General features: G+C 31.4%; 1 protein-coding gene across 2 annotated transcripts in view; it reads right to left on the bottom strand.

The window, feature by feature from the left end:
- Positions 1-4,410: 4,410 nt before the first annotated feature.
- twz (BTB/POZ domain-containing protein twz) overlaps positions 4,411-18,288 on the bottom strand; it is a 55,693-nt gene continuing 41,815 nt past the window's right edge. For both annotated transcript variants that reach the window (XM_011497410.1, XM_011497411.1), the window contains exons 4-5: positions 5,183-5,388; positions 4,411-5,045 (exon numbers count right to left, since the gene is read on the bottom strand). In XM_011497410.1, coding sequence (XP_011495712.1) covers positions 4,534-5,045; positions 5,183-5,388 — 718 coding nt within the window. In that variant the 3' untranslated portion in view covers positions 4,411-4,533. The remainder of the gene's footprint in view (positions 5,046-5,182; positions 5,389-18,288) is intronic.

The raw sequence follows: 18,288 nt of genomic DNA, 5'->3' as shown, positions 1-18,288 counted from the left end.
GATTCAGAAATGGAATATAATCAGGCGAGCGCTTCGTTCCGCAGGTTCGAGGGACGACAGCCGGAGGCGTAAGCCCGGGGCCTTCCACGCGGATATTGAGTTCAGCCCGGGTTGCTATGGAGACGGGCCTCGCGGCAACGACGTTTCTACGGCCCGAGCCTCCTCTACTCGTTAACGTTCGTTCGAGCTACTAGCTGAGGTGGTCCCCGATCGTTTTTCTTTTTTTTCGTCCTCTTTTGGCTAATTTCGTCCTCTCCTGCACGTATTTTTGGAAGTTTGAGGAGAGCCGGGGATTTTCCAACTAAGCCATTCGATCGCTACCACTTTGCGACACTTGGCTTATCTTGCTTTAACGAATCTATCGTTTGCATCAATTCCACTTGTTTTGACTTTGATGTTATATAGCGTTTTATTATGGATTCACGGCATCTCGGAATTAGCATCAATAGACGAGCACAAGAAAACAAATACTTTTCAAGGACTTCAATAATAATTTAAAGAATCGTAATCGCATTTATAAACATAATTATATTTCATGATATTTGAAATATCTTTAATCAATATTTCGAAATTACATTTGTAATTGAAGGAAGTTAAGTTTAATGAGGTTTAACGTTGATTTTGAAGCCGAAGCATTTCAAATGACTATTGAAAAAGTTATTAGCCTTTTTCTTAAAATAATTTTCTTTTCAAAAAAAATTTTAGTATTTAGAAAAGATGTATTTTAAACAAAACGGCTCTTTGTTTCGCCTGCTGTATTTCATATTAAATAAAGATTATTAAATTAATATTGATGTAATATACCACACGCACGCACGCACGCACGTACACGCACACGCACACACACACAGTCAGACAGACAGACAGACGGACAGACAGACAGACATATTAAATATGTTAAAAAAGAGTATTTACATTTTAGGTTTATGTAGCTAAGTTGCTTTAAGAAAATCTTCACATTGCTTTCGAAATTACTAATCTAATGTTTGAGAAAAAGGCTTTTAACGGTTTCAGGTTTATTTCAAGTTTAAATAACGACCGCTTATCTATAAATAAAATTTGCCTCTTCAGACTTATATGCATCGTATATCGTTAATTTCAGACTCATAAGTAATATCACCATCTTCCTCAAATATTTCTAGAATATCAATATTACTTTTAAAACCTGCATCATATTTTTCCGCACACCTTACACATACTTCTAATGAATTTTATAAAGCTATAAACAGTTTGAGTCTTGGTTTTATTCCTTAAGTTATTAAAAATAGTCTGTAATAATCAACTCCTTGATCGGCGGCTTACGAAAAAGAAAAACTATTTCGATTAAATAAATAACAATAATAAATAATTCATTAATAATTACTCAAGAATAATTAATAATCATTAGTGAAATATACAAATGCTACAATTGATTTAATGATAATAATTAATTAACGTTAATCATAAGAGGAAAAAAAACCTAGTTTCCTATGTAAAAATATCTAAATTCGTAATAAATAATAGCATTTCCGTAAATGGCCCGTAAATCTTTTCAGTGAAACCGCTATGGAAACTTAGCAAGCAAGATACTATTGACATGCCACAATAAAAAAAAAAAAAAAAAAAACAAACTATTTTTCTGGTTTCGTTTTCAAGGTTTCAAAAACACTTAAAAATCTATCTGAAGTATAATCATACAAAGAAGCATTTCTCTTATATTTTAATATAGTGATTTCTTTGGAAATTTCTCTGAAAAAGATAGATTAATTATTATAGCACAGGATTTGGGGGTGGGGAGGGATAGGATAGTTGATAAATAGTTGATTCGAGGAGCAGATAAATATACAATTGTCTTATACAGTAATAAATGTTTTTATTATCATTAAGTTTGATCGTACTTATAATACTAGATACATTTCTGAAATATCTTATCGATATATCTATTATATCATAATATTTTTTATGTATATATATATATATATATATCTCACCACCTGAACCTCTAAAAATTCATTCGAAGCAAAGCGTTTTTCATATTATAGACATTATGTGGTTGGTATAGAAACACATCAAATACCTTTAATTTTTTTGTTGGATTTAACTAATTGCTCAATCGTACCATTAGATTTTTCTTAATGATTAATGTACTTTGTGAGATCAAAATGCTTATTTTATGTTAATAACAATCGATTTTCCTTCGTTGTTTAATTTTCATTTTAAGCGAGAAACATATTGAAATTAAATTTATAAAGATATCATCCTCATAAATATTGTTTGTTTTAATTTTCTTTTATATTCGCGATGCAAGAATATGATATTTACAAAATAATTATTCGGATAAATTGAATATATAGTTATATTTCTTTCATTTGTGAGGCGTGTTATATTAAAGGAAACTTCTTATTCATTCATGTTTATTATTAATTTTATACATTTAAAAAACATAAATTATATATATATATATGTATGCATATACGTATATATCTATATATAACAATATTATATACTGCATAATATATAATGCAATTCTATATTATATAATTGTTATATTTATATATAACATGATCATTATCAATACATGATATTAAATATTTATTAATAATTCAATTTTTTGCATTTTTATAATTTTATTTAATGTGAAACTAATTTAGCATTATTGTTTAAATTTACAAATATTGTAGCCTTCGTTTGAATGTGAACATGAAACATTTCATTATTTGTAATTTTATTGCATTAAGCGAATTGAAAGTTGCAGAATTTTTTTTGTTTAGACCGTGATGTATACAATATATATATATATATATATATATATATATATATATATTACATTAAAAAATATACTTTTCGATTTGCAAATATTCAAGTTGCACTATTGCAATATTTATATACGTAAACAAATATAACGCAGTTCAATGAATTTTGTAATATGACGTATTAAATATTTTTTTTTTTTTTTTAATTTTAGATACAAATAATTAATACCAATAGTGTGGCAAGATTTAAAAATTATTTCAAATATATTTCACTCGAATTATGGAAAATGCATTCTTAATGATATAAACATTATGTTTTTAAAATAATTAATCAATTATTAAATAAGCATTTTTTTACGCTATTCTTATATTATAGTGTATTATTTGCTATTTTTCTTAGATAATTTTATTTGTTATTATTATTTTTTTTATTTTTTATTTACTTTCAATGAAATTCGTTAATTTACTAATTACAGCGTCGATTATTTTAATGGATATGCTTGTAATTCATTTTTTAAATGCGAAATATCCTATTAGTTAAAACTTGTCCATAAGCAATAAATAGAAGTATTCTTTTCTACGTTGTTATATTAGCATAAGGATTGAAGATCTTATTTTAATTTTTTTTCTCCTCTTTAAACTCCGTGAAATCTAGTGCAAAATAATACTTTGCAATTATCGAAAATCAATATTAACATTTTCGTTTATAAAGTTATCAAGATATCTTTATGTACGTCAATCATTATCGATTAAAGATCACAATGCTTTGTTAAGAAATCAATTAGAAATCATGGATCATATTTGTTGGTAAATTTAATAATAAAGAAGATTATGCAGCGATTACTACGATTAATATTATGATCTTATGCATACGTTATTTCGTAATAATATAAAAAATCATATCGCATCACAAAATAATATTGTTTTTAACAAGTTGATAGCTTATCTTATCGCTTTATGCTACTGTAACTACATAACTCAATGATAATGACGAATGAACTATTACGAAATAATTCTGAATTCTTTTCATTCATTATTTTTATCATTGGCATCCTCTAACGACATTAACATACTGCTGTAAAATCAAGTTTGTTTCCCACCGTTAATTAAAAAACAAACAACAATAATAAAATAAATCAAAAATAAAGAAAGGAAATAAAAAAAAAAAAAAAAAATAAAAAAAAAACAAATAAAAAGTAAAAGATATATTACTTATCAGTACTATAAAAGAGATTAGAGTCCGTAGTCCTTGAATTAACGTAGGCGCAGAAGTAGATGAAAAGTCGCTAACTTTGTTGAAGGAAAGTAACTAAAGTGAAAACAATATGCCAGGCTGCAGACTGCATATTATTATAGGTTTGACGAACATTGAGTCGCGCAAAGGAAGGCCCAGTTTTCCGAATGGTGTCCCCGCTACGTTGCAGCATTAACTGATTTATGTATTTACAGACAAACGTAGTAAAAGAAAAAAAAAAAGAAAAAGGCAAGCGCTTTTTTACTGCGATTCGCTGCCCGCGCGATCCATTTCTCAAGATAAGAAGCTCCCATCGGGCGTATGTTGAGAGCAGCCAGATCCAATGAGAACCGAGTGAAATGGTTGTCCGGGCGCTCCGACGACAGAACCAAAAACTAACGGACGGGGGGGGGGGGGGGGGGGGGGGGGGGGGGGGGGGGGGGGGCGGGTCTGGGTAAGTCGGAACTCGTTGAACTCGGTCGGAAATTTTTACTCGAGCTCTTCGTTTGCACGCGCTCTCAGGACCGTCTTCCCCTGCTGGTCGAGTGGCTCTTGGTGCCAGCAGCGTCAAGTATTGTTGATCAGCAGAGACCTGACGAAGAGGTACTCCGAGAACTGCTGGCCCTCGACACCACCGCCGTTGCTCGCGGCTACTCGGAATCCCGCGTTCAGCAGCCTCGTGATCGCCTGGACGCTGTTGAGCTTGCAGTAGCCATTGAGGGGGAAGCGTATCACGTGACGGGTTTCCTGTTGGTGCCAGGTGACGCCCGAGCGAGCCTCGAGAATCGTCTGCGTCGTCTCCGGGAATACCTCGTCGAGGAGGGCCCGACCCCCCGAAAGCATCACGCGCTCCCCGAGGTCGGGGCTTACGTGGAGGGCGACGCACTCGTAGCTCTCATTGCGGAGCTTGGAGTCGTGGTCACGGTGAGGTGTGGTCGGGGCCGAGCTACCCACGTTGTTCGAGCTGGCACTGCCACGTTGGAGCGATTGGTCCGGTGGTGGACTTGGGGTGCTCGAGGACGGGGCTCCTCCATTCTTTATGTTTTCCTTTTTCATGAGCTCGAGCTGCCGGATCATGGCTGTGGAAATGGGATAAATGACATGGTTAGATCGCTCGGTTTGCGATTATCGAAATTTCGGATTGTGATCGATCTTGGTATTAAAAGCATTATTTATTTAATTAACGATTGCGAACGTTAGTTAGTTAGTAACTTACGTGCGATGTCGAAGTATCGCGCCTCTTCGAGTAGTAGATCGATGTCGGCAAAATTCTCGGGTATTAATAATCGGGAATTTCGCATAAAGTTTAATATATGTCTGAACATTCCACCATCCCGATCAATGAAGTAGTGTTGCTTTAATGAGTCCAAAACTATGGGAATGCTGCCATTGAATAATTTTGCTAATCTTGATTCGGGATATCTAATAACAAAAAAAAAAAAAAAAAAAAAAAAAAGGAGAAAAAAAATTAAATTAAATTAAAGTATGGATTTTAAACGAATTATCAAATTTTCTTTTCAATTAAAGTAATTGCAAGTATGGAGATGTTCTATATTCTATAAAAACTAAAATTACGAATATTATTTTAATTAAATTTTTTTCTTTTTCTTTTTTTAAATTACTAATCGTACTAATCGAATAATAATAATTAATCCGTATCGTAAAGTGTTATTTCATTCGGAAATAATTATATTACATAATATTACACAAATGCTTTGGCGTTTGATGAAAATACTAACATTATGTATTAATGAATCAATCGATAAATTCAGCTATGCTATTTAATTATTATATTTATCACTATATTTATGAATTTCATTGGTTTAATTCATTGATTTAACTTTTGTATTTAAGACGACAAGAATTCAAGCATTTTGAACATTGTGGTGAAGTTCGAAGTACTTATAATTTATACAAGCACGCACGCACACACACATATATTATTCAGAATCATTCATTATATCCAAATAATACATCTTTCTAAAATTTCCGTCTATTTTTGATATGTGATATATTGTTTATTGTTGATAAAAACACAATAACATAATTATCTTAATTAAATATCGTCAAATAAATATCTATTGTTAATTTAAATAATAAGTAAAATTGCTTCGCATTCAATCATTTTCCAACGAATTCTTAACGATCCTCTAATTTACTAATAGCAATAATTTTAATTAATTTGTTCGATTACATTGATGATAGTAGGCTTTCAATTCTTACAAACCCTCAGTCACTACTGCCTAAAAGGATATTTTATCAATCTCAACCGATATTTTATGCAATTTAGTACACAGTAAGGGTAGTAATTAAAAACAAACTGAAACTATTTTCAACCATTTAAAAGTATGCTCGAGAGAAAATGGCAAGATTGACTGAGAAGCCATTTGGCGTTTTAAAACTCGAGAGAAGCTTTTAAAAGTTTGATTATACATTTTTGAAGGAGCAGGTGACCACTGCTATATCGGCACCTGTCCTGAAAATATCCAGGAGATATAAATGCATCGGACCAATTGAAATGAACAAAGACAGCTGTGCTCGTCACGGTTCCCAGTAAACCCATCATTTCTTTAATTGATGATGTATTACTTTTATAGATTCGCACTTTTCGTTGAGAGTATCGATTGTTTTCGTTAAATACTGGTATTCCCGATGAAATGGACAGTAAATATTGTTTTAATGTAGAATCTTTTCTTATGGACAATACTGGTAATGAGTAAATTCATCCCAGTATTGTGGTATAATGATGATAGTTGTTTTCATTTACGTTTATTATGGCATTTTAAAAAAATCATTGAAGTCGGGGTAAATGTTTATTATCTAAAGAAGGTATATGAAAATATATAAATGCCTATATTATCATACATATAAGGAAATAGAATAAAGATTATGAATACTTGGGAGAAATATTAATTTTTGTGAAATATTTGAAGAATTTTATTCCACTGAATATTTTAAAACAAATGAAATAATTTATTGCCATTACAATATATATATATATATATATATATATATATATATATATATATATATGACTAAAGGTACATCATCGTTAAAATCATTAAAAAATTCATGCAGTTTTATTTGTTATATCTAAATAATAATTTTCCATAGTCATTTAATTAAAGTACCCAGTAGCTATTATTTGTAGTTTATATCTTGCAATATTAATAATCGTATATTGCGAATATAATAATAATAATAATAATCGAAAACATAATAATTCATGAATATGCTGAATAAAAGTAAATAATTTTTTTTCATTAAAAAATAAATGAAATAAAAATGAAGAAAAAATTGTAGAGTTTAATTATTAATCAGAATGGTCGGAGGTTTTTACGTTGAATAAGTTTTTCATAAAAGTGAATTGCAATTATAAGCTTATTGTTTAACTATATTAGGGAGCAGAAATCATGTTCAATATATATAACTAAAAATGTTTAAATATAGCTTAAAACTTAAAATTCAATTTTATTTCTATTTTGTATCAACAGAAAGGATAATTTAGTATTCTAAATTATTACTTGTTAAAATTTGCAAAAAATTTTCTATACTTTAGAAGTCAGGGTGTATTGACATCTATTCAAAATTATTAGCAAATCAACAAGTTTTTAAAATTTATGTCGAAAATGTTAATGAGATGTAAAGTACTCATAGGCTAAAACCGGTTCAAGATCGATTCAAAATCAGTACATTTTTACACACCAGTAAACTCTATAGGTTCAATTATATAATTAAAACATGTATTTTTTTCTGCCGAAGTTGTATTGCTTTTAAAAACACGTGTAAAGAAGTTGAGCATAAATTAGAGGATTTCATTTTTTTTTTAGGTTGAAGAGGATTAAGAATATGATTTGATTTATAAATTTTATTCAACAGTTAAATCTTATTTGTGTGTAATTTATTGATGAAATCAGATTTTTTGCTAAGTATCCTTACCTTATTAAATTATAATATAAGTCATTATATTAAAGTTGAAGAATGAGAAGAAAATTTAATAATTTCTTTTTTTATAAAATTAGCAATATCTTATACATGTATATATATATATATATATATATATATATATATATATATATACATGTATAAGATATTGCTTTAAACATTTTATTGTTAAATAATGGTATATTAGCGCTGAAAATAATTGGTTTGGTTTTCATTTGAGGAGTAGATTAATATTTAAGCCGTCTACAATTTTAAAAATTATAAAAATAAAAATAAAGTTTAAGTAATTTAAAAATTTCAAGGAAACGGAATGCAAATCTTTTAAGAATTAGAAGCAATAAATTCGAAGCCTATGGTTCTGAGATAAACGTCCTTAAAGTTTTAAAAACCGACTCTTAACTTTTATAAGTAAAAAGCTTCAAGGTTTTGCCTTTTTTTTTTTTTTTACTCTTTCTGCATGGTGGCAAAGTTATATGCATTCTTTTATGTTGATTTTTTATTTTTCATTGTTCTTTCGAAACGATTTAGAGGACGAATGCGATTCTTTTTTGGGAATATGTTGTTTCTTGAGAACCTCACGTTTTGCTTCACTTATAATGTGATGTACATTGAATTGTTAAATTTCATATTGATTTTTATCAGTTTTATATTGTTTAAGGGTATTGTATTAACTATTATTAAAATAAAAGATAGAGGGAACAATAACAAGGAATTTTATTAGTTATTTTAGTTATATTTAGGTATTATATTAATATTAGTAGTATTTAAAATTTTTCTTTTCACGTTTGCCACACAATTTTTCGTCAAAAGATATATTCTATTATTAATCTTTTCCTAAAGAAACTTGGCTCGACTATTTATTGCATTAGACGCAGTATTATTAGTAGTATTATATTATGCACGTTTTGTAATCATATTGATACTGACAATAGGAAATAATTTATATATGAGTAATGGAGATTTAGAAAATTGCCGTAAAATTTTTTTCATACCATTAATGTTCATGTTATTCTTACGGCAATAATTTATAATTCGGGAGCTTTTGTTATTGTAAGTGGCTCTACGTTTATATAATTTGTTATATAATTTTATTTATTTTATAGGCGTATTTTTATATTTTTGAATACACTTTTTGTTCAAAGTGATACGATGACATTTGCTTTAAATAATCACTTATTGAAGATCTTTTAAATAATATTCAAATAGTTCGAAAAATATCTTGCATTCAAATATTATATACAACGGTAAATGAATAATGTACAATATTATTATATTCGATAGTTTTCCATTGCCACTTATCTAATCTCAAAAAAGTTTAGTATTGTAAGAAAAGTCACGTGTCTTTTTTTTGGGAAATTCAAGTATTCAAGTGCACGAGTTGTTGAGTTGAAACGTAGTTGGCGGATATTCCGCGACATAAAATACGGATCATTCTCTTTATTAAAAAAAAAAAAAAAAAAAAAAAAAAAAAAAATTGTGTGATGTAAAATAAAGATGTGTATTTAGTCAAAAGAGAATAAAGCAAATTAAATGAGGAAAATTTGAATTTTCCTCTAAAAAATTCTATAGTAGTATAATCCTTTAATCGTAATTGTGAGAGCAATTCGAGTGTATTCTTACCGAGCAACAATAGTAATGATATATGATTTATTATTGTTATATTTAAATGAAAAAACTATTGCCTTTTCAAATAAAGCAGTAGTGAGATAATTTTAATATTCGAATAAGCATGAAAAGAGAAATTAATTTCTATTAATTTATTTTTGTCTTTATATTAAAAAATCGAGGCTCAATTTATGCATGTCGTAAGTGTATTTCTACTCTGGCTCTTTTGAAGTTTATCACTTTCCATCCCGATGGGAAGGTGAAAAGAAATGGAAAGGAAAAGCTTATAAACAGCGCAAATGCTCGAGCGAGTTCGTCACACTTCGACCCTGAGTTACGCGTCAAGGTCGTCGCGGACAAAAACCTGCCGTAGAGGACATCTTTCGTCATGTGAAAATCTTTCGACAAGTGAATTAATAATCAATAACTGTCACAGCAGTTTTTGCATAAATTTCCAATGTTTTATTCAATCTTAAATCGAGCGCGCACAGCCCATATTATTCGTGCTTAATGCCGAGGCGAAATTTTACGATTTTATTATAATATAGTCATATTTATAGATAGAGTATCAATGATTTTTATTAAGGGCAGTTAATATTCTTGAATGACTAAGATGATATATTTAATGGTTTTTCATTATAATTCATTATAATCGCTTTGTTTAATTATGATGAAATGTCGTTTTTGTAATACACACGCGAGCGTGCACTCACATACACAGGCATACACAGGCATACACAGGCATACACAGGCATACACAGCCAGACAAACACACAGACAGTCAATATTATAGTTATATCTATTGATAATTATAAAATTTGCAATATGTTTCAATAGTAATTTCTTAGTCTTAGTTATTTATTAAAATTTATATTAGAGTGCATGTTCGTAGACATCCTATTTCGGATAATTTTTTACACAATATTCGCGTTTAATGATATTGTATCAAGTTGAGCGAAAGGGAATAACTTTCGAGGACGATTGCTGTATACATTGAATAACAAAAGCAACTATAATTTACAGATTGATGATCGATAAGTGACAGCGATGAATGTAATTTTGTATATTTAGACTATTCCCAATTAGCTTATTTTTCAAATAAAAATAATCAAGCAAAAAATTTTTAATCGGAATTTTATTTGTTTCCTACAATATTTGATAATCATTGACATTGGTTATATAATCCATTCGTTCTTTCATTCTTCCATTTCAAACTCTCATTATTATTTATCATATTTACCGACAGTAGAATTATTTACAAAATAATTTTACAGACATATTTTTTTGAATACATTGTGTATGTTGATGTTAATTTACCCATCGCCATTATTTGAAAAGTTGAATTTCATTATATCGTAAGCTCTAGCCATGAATTCGGTTTTGTAAAAAGCATTAGTACAGACACATAAATTATATGTCGTGATAATGGATGAAGACAATGGATCAGCGGTACGTGAATATAATATTAGCCCGCACCTAAATATTTTTCTCACTTTCAGCAATTGTTAGTTTATCTTACGGTAATATCAGATACTGACTATTATTCGGTATTATTCTGTCAATACTTCGTATTTATTATTATTTATGTCTATCTTGACTATATCTATATCGACATACTTTCAGAATTTTAGAATGATCGACCCACAGCTTTCGATAGTTAATGGAAATCGATTCACGAAACTTTATCAATAGAAACATTCAGAAATTATATATATATATATTTTTATTTTTTTATTTTTTTGTACTATACTACGTAAAAAAAATATAGTACGAATAAAGAATTTATTTAATTGTCCGTTATGAGCATTATATAAGTTTTGCTAAAAGTTTCAAATACTTCGTTAGTTTTACTTATTTAAAAATTTATCGATGCTCGATGAAGTAAATATATGCATTACGATATCGTTCGAGTATTGTTATGCAAGACAGATCGTAAAAGATGATATTACTTATGCTTCATACTGAAATACGAAGAGACAACAGAAGACAAAGACAAAATACACGAGTTCGCGTAAAAGCCCAAATTTGACTGTAGCCTAAGGGAATATTTTCATAAAGATATAAAACATAATGTTATAAATAATTTTTTTTTCTTAATCAATAGTTCATAAAAGAAGTAATAAAATTGAAGAAATTTTACAAAAATTTTACTTCTGCTTTTTTCTCAATTAACCATAAAATTCAACTATAAACTAGTTTTTTTTTTTTTTAACTATTTTTTTACTCAGTCACGTTAAATTTGTGAGAAAATCTTGTAGTAAAATCTTTGAATTATGTAATATTTAAACTACTACAACATCATCGGAAGTAAAAAAATTTATATAAAATGAATAACCCTTTATGCTCAATAAAGTAAGATAAATGCAAATAAATATTTTTTTCTACGAATATTTTAAGCATTGTAATTCTTTGTATAAGAAAGAATATATAATTTTAGGTTCATTCCATAATGAATGAATTGCAGATAGTCTGGAATTCTCCGAGTAAAGTGAATGTCTTTCGTCGAAAAGAAGTTGCAACGATCAAGTACGTTGTACATTGTTCTCCAGTAACGAGCTTATTTCAAACAAGACGATAAGAATTTGTAAAAAAAAAAAAAATAGAAAAAAAAAAAAAAAAAAAAAAAAAAAAAATCAAAGAACAGACTGAAAATGCAGAGCAGCGCAACTTAGCCCGCGGTCTCCCTAGACAGAGCTGTGCCTCCATTCGCCTTTCTCTCTCTCTCTCTCTCTCTCTCTCTCTCTCTCTCTCTCTCTCTCTCTCTCTCTCTATCTATCTATCTCTATCTCTATCTCTCTCCATCGCCCACACACACACACACACACACAACCCGTACCCACAACTACACACCCACACACACGGTCCCGCGAGCGTGTAAATACATACGAATACAGAGTCAGGTACACGCACGTATACTTGTAGGTTTTTAATCTGAGGTGCGCGAAAAAATCGTCCCACGACTCGCGCTCTCTTACCCTGTGTTCGCGCATTTCGTCGTCTCTCGAAATCCGCGGGAGAGTAGAGGCAGAGTCTGGGTCGCCTGGAGCAAAAAAAACAAAGGCAGAGAAAAAGAGCGAGAGCCTTCACTCGGTCTCTATATAGTGCCTGAGGTAACTTCGGGGCTGCTTCGAGAGAATGAGAGAGACAGTGAGAAGAGGAAAGCGAGTGCCCCAGGACGCACGAGCCCGTCATTATTATACGCTATCGCGCCGAGGAGGAGGGTATGGGAACCGGCTCCAGGGCACATACCCTTATGCCTTCTCTTTCTCTCTTTCTCGCTATCTTTCTTTCTCTCTTGTTATTCCATAAGGCACGAGGAGAGCTAGTATCGGGTACCATTCGCACTTTCTCTCTCTCTCTCTCTCTCTCCTCTCTCCTCTCTCTCCTCTCTCTATTTATATATTTTTTCTCTTATTCTTCCGAAAAGAAGCTACCCGCGAAGCGAAGAAAAGAAATGAGAAAGGGAGAAAGATAGATAAGGGAGAAAATAGGAGAGATAAGAAAATGCGGGGGTAGGAGAGGGTGAAAAATCGTGATGTAACGGAGGGAAAAGAGAGGAGATCCGTTGTACGCGTACAAGGAAAAAGTAAGATGTAAACACCGTGATTTACACACACACACATATATATATATATATATATATATATATATATATATATATAATTTCTAAAGCATGGATGAAAATTAGTCTACTTTCGTTGGATTCAACTGGATATATCAAGATCACAATTTTGTTTATTGGTTGATTGATACTATTCTACTTCTCTATAGTTTCTATTTTGCTTGATTTGAGGAGGAGGAGGAGGAGGAGGAGGAGGAGCAGGGGGGAGGGGACTTGGTTACAATGAATATTTAAAAATATGCAAAACTATTTTCGAAATATATTGTTCCATTGTGAAATAAGCGTACATCCAGAAAACTGTAAATCTGGGCATTGGGAACGGTGTAAGAATAGATAGTTAGATAAATTAGGGCTGGGGTGGGTAGACTAAACGGCTCCTTCCTGAAATCTGTACCGTTCGTCGGAGAATAGGGCCGAGGTTCACCGACCTTTGAGAGAAACCTTCTTAAAAGCAACGAGCAAATTTTCTAATTTTCTTAAGCTCTTTTACTCGGATATAAACGAAAATACTTGCAATTACGAATTTATAAAAATTTAGAATATATTATATTCAACGATGACTAGAATATTCTAATAATGTACAATTAAATATTAAACTAACGATATATCCGTTAATCATATAATTATGCGTCACACTAGAATAACCTTCTTATAATACATTTCACCTGCATATTTAGTGTGAAAGATATTGCAATCGCTGGATGAATCTTATATCGACTTGCATAAAGTAAACGTCTGTAAAAAGTTAAATAAAGATCTTGTAATGAAAGAGTACGTCGATTGTCGCATTATAAGGAACGAAGAAAATTTATCGTTCTACCTTTTATGGAAAGCTGAACGTGAATTTGAAGCCTTGAAAGTTCTATAGATACTACAAAGAGTTTACGATGAGATAAACTTACAATGGATATGTATAGAAAAAGCAAGAAGGTCGAAATCAAACGAGAGGAGAAGATTGATTGAGATATTTATTACTTGATAATCCTTAGTTAAAAATATGAGCTGAATTTGCATGGGGAGTGTAATTTCCCTTTTAATCATTCGCGGGAAAGAGGAAAAGTCAAAACTTTACACGTTGGAGAAATTTAGAAGAATATTATTAAGTTGATTAAATAATAGGATTGCAATACGCTTGATTTTACACGAACTCATAACTTTTAGCGATTATTTGCTTTTATTTTGCGTGTTATAATTATACCAATACATGCGTGTGCACTAATAGACACTCACCCATAGACACCCATATGCACATACACCAAAAACACTATACACATATGAGCACATATGTTAGGTAATGAAAATTGTAACTCTCTGGATAATGAGGTGTTTTTAGGCTAATGTGCAAGAAAATGTTTTTGTCTGTCTTAAAGAAAAGTATTATTTATTTTTTTATTTATTTTTTTATTTATTTATTTAATTTTTTCTTTCATACAATTATATAAATTGGCTTTTTGGCATAGGGAGAGAATTTTATTATATCTTATAATACGTGTCAGAGCTAATAATAATTTTATCCTTTCAAGGATGAATGATATTTCGACAATACTTGTCAGCTTATATTTCAACAATAAGCGTAATCCCGAAAGCTGTAGGTATTAGAACAATATTTATTCACGAAGGAGAGAATGGGGTCTCGAATCTTTGTCGCGTCGCTCGACGGAGACCGAATAGATAAGGTAGGGCCAACATAAAGATACGTAGGTGGGAATGAGGCGAGGTAGAGAGCGTACGAGGAAGAATCCTCGTGGCGATGTAAATAGGAAGAAATACACGCGCCAACGTAATGACGAGCCGGGGAGAAGGTCCGAAGGACGAAACGGTAGATGAGGTGGAGCGCGTGATGCTGGGAATGGCCGGAGTGGGAGGGCTCGAAAAGGAGGAAGAAAAAGGGGACCGGAGGCGGAGGACAAGGAGAGAAGGACAAGGAGGGTGGGAGAGCCGTGATTACCCGGGGCTATTTCTGGGGCCCGTGTGCCACAAGCCCGTGGCCGAGGTGGCCGATCCCCGGGTCAGATCCAACTCGGTTCGCTATGGGAAAGCGTTAAGCGATTGGCTCACATCAGTCAGATCCCTTGCTCCGCTTTTGTGCGAGGGACGCACCTCCGTACTCGCGCGCACGTGCGAGGACTCGTAGATGTTTGCATTTGCATTGGCGGGCCCAATGATACGCGGCCGATGGGGCCTGATGATCCGCTGCAAGCGCAAATTTACGCGCCTATCGTAAAGCTTAAGACTTTTTGTAAAGCGCGGCACTTTATGGGGATGGCCTCGTTGCTCCGACGCTGGCTGTTGGACGGAGACAATTTACCAAGACGGGACGATTGGGTCGGGGGGGGGGGGGGGGGGGGGGGGGACGGCGGTAGGGTAGGGGGTAGAAATAGGAGTAGGAGTAGGAGGGAGAAGGCAACGATCATATCGCCCGGTCTGAAAAAGCTCCAGTTGTACGGCGAGCTATTATTACGCGTATTTTATTAAATAATAAATGAGACGTCACTTGTTTGGCCGCTGAATCTAAAGTTACAACCATGTTTCCGGGAAGAGCCTGGCTACTCTAAATTTACGACCGCTCTTACTTTACATTTACAAGAAGGAGCTATAATACTGAATTATTAAGTTCTTTCCTACGAATACTCCTTGGTGTATCGTATGATAATTTTCATAAATAATCTCGTCTTTCAAACTATTTAGATTTTTGATGAAAATATTTTTGTTCTCTTGTATTTAGTATTTTCTTACGTAGTATATTTTATGGCAACATGTAAGTCTATAATGCTCGTTATAATCATAATAAAAATTCATTCGCACACACGTTTACACACTCGCATTAATTAAAAAAATACTAAAAAAAAAAAAAAAAAAAAAAAAAAAAAAAAAAAAAAAAAGGAAAAAAAACTACGAAACTGAAAATATTTATAAACGATAACAATAGTTGTATAAAATAATTATTATTTGTCAATTTTCTGTTACGAAGAGTTTGATTACTTATATTCGATAGAATAACTAATTCTACATTACGTAAATCTTTATGATTTATAATTCATTAGACGATCTATTTTTATCTTTCAATACAAATACACAACGATCTTTTAAATTTAATGTAAAACTCATGCACAATAATAATAAATATAGTAGTTTCTCTATCATTTATTTTTTACATTCATTTGTCGTCAATTGAATATTTTTAGTCGTCTATGTGAAATATAATATTTTAATTAAATTATTGATTCTGGAATAAATGTGGAATTCCAATCTTGAAAGATCATGGAATTTTAGATTAAAAATATCTTAAATTTACATTAGGACTCAAATCTACGCTTAAATGTAAAATTTATCGAAGGAATTTGAGTCCGTAATGAATGCAACTAAATTTCATATTATTATCGTATTTATGTAAGCAACCGTGGCTCCTCAATAAATAAAATATTAATTTGCTAATGTCCATATAATTTTCTGCCATGTTTTTCAAATATTACTCCATAGAATTATCTTATATTTTATTTCCAAACATATCACTTATTATACGTTAATTATATAAACAGGTTTTTGATGAATTGTAGTAGATTAGTAACAGTTGCTATATAATCTTTTTATATTCGCATCAAACAAATGATGTTAAAAAATTTATTATAGATTAACATTTAATTTACAATGGATGTAGCACCACCAAATACATTTTCACAAATAAGTGCTTTTAAAAATTCCTAATATTTACGGGCTTAAGACTGTTATTTTATTTCGTATAACGGAATTGTCAATTCATTAAACGGAAAATTAATTATCATCTCAAAATCCCATTCCTCTTTATTAGATAAATAATCTAATTTCATTTGGTTATAAATATGGGTATAAAAACGGTTAGAGTAAACAAAATTAAAATTATTTTATGTGTACTATTCAAATGTGATTTCTATTTAAATTGACATTGAAATTAAATCATTCGAAAGTTACAACTGTACCAGATATGCCATACTTCATCTTATTATATCACAAAAAAAAAAAAAAAAAAAAAAAAAAAAAAAAAAAAACCCGGTAGACGGATTTATTGTGCATTCGTTTATTCATGCAATAAGCTGTGTAAAGCTGGCTTACATACTGTTGTAGCAGCGAATATTTCATGTTAAATTCTGAATAACGAGCGACCGATGCGCGTAACCAACACAAATTCCTTCGCTTAGTAGTGATCTGTAAGGAGAGAAAATCGATAAAACGATCAGTCGCTCGCAAAAAAGAAAAACGACCGGCGCGTAGTCTCATACGTTAATGACTGAAATGTATTCGTTTTTTCTTGCTCTTAGAGGCGCGTGTGAGTGTGTACGCATATTCATACGTGCTTATACGTGCGCACTGGAGTGAGAGGAAGATAAATAAATAGAGTATAGGTAGCTAGATAGGAGTATGTGGGGGGGGGGAGGGGGATGGGGGGGGGGGGGGGAGGTACGAGCAAAAATTCAGGAGAGAGATCTCGTGGTTATGCATCACTGAATAAGAAGTTCAAGTCTTGACTCTACGTGTTTGACTTTAATTAGATGCGTACGTACGTGTCACTGGTAATTTCTTTTGTAAGAAAACGGATATGTCTTTTTCACTTGAACGCTGAAAAATACTTCAATTTCGTTAGTCGACTCTTTGTTTAAGTTTAAGACTCCTGCTACACGAAAAATATTGCCTATGATATTCTAAAACCTGTTCTCTGTTGTATTTTCTTTTTTAAATATTCAAATTCTTATTTATTACTAAGGCATCAAAACGATAACGAATGTCCATGGAATATAATAGCCATATGTACATAAATTCATATTGATCTCTCACTTTGAGCTTTTATATTGTATTTTTGGAAACCACTAGAAACAAGACGCTATTATAATATTCGATAATAAACTAGAAATGGAACTGATATGAAATATGAAATACCTCGGTCCTTATTTCACTAAATCAAATATTTTCCATCTCTTAAATTAATAAGCGATTAAAATTACATGCCCACCTGCGAATCTTAACAATTAACAGTGGTGACATACATATGTTTCGCAAGTTGATAATAATCTATCCGTGGTAATGGCAATGACATTGTTCGCACGGCGTTATTGAAAGTAAAGCTTAAAATATTAAAAGTTCATCGCTAAACTCGCGCTTCTTTCAAAGTTTTACGA

This window comes from Ceratosolen solmsi, unplaced genomic scaffold (assembly GCF_000503995.2).
Source record: "Ceratosolen solmsi marchali unplaced genomic scaffold, CerSol_1.0 scaffold47, whole genome shotgun sequence".
NCBI classification, from domain to species: Eukaryota; Metazoa; Arthropoda; class Insecta; order Hymenoptera; family Agaonidae; genus Ceratosolen; species Ceratosolen solmsi.
The sequence above is the reverse complement of the archived record's forward strand: the minus strand, read 5'-3'. Positions and strand labels throughout refer to the sequence as shown.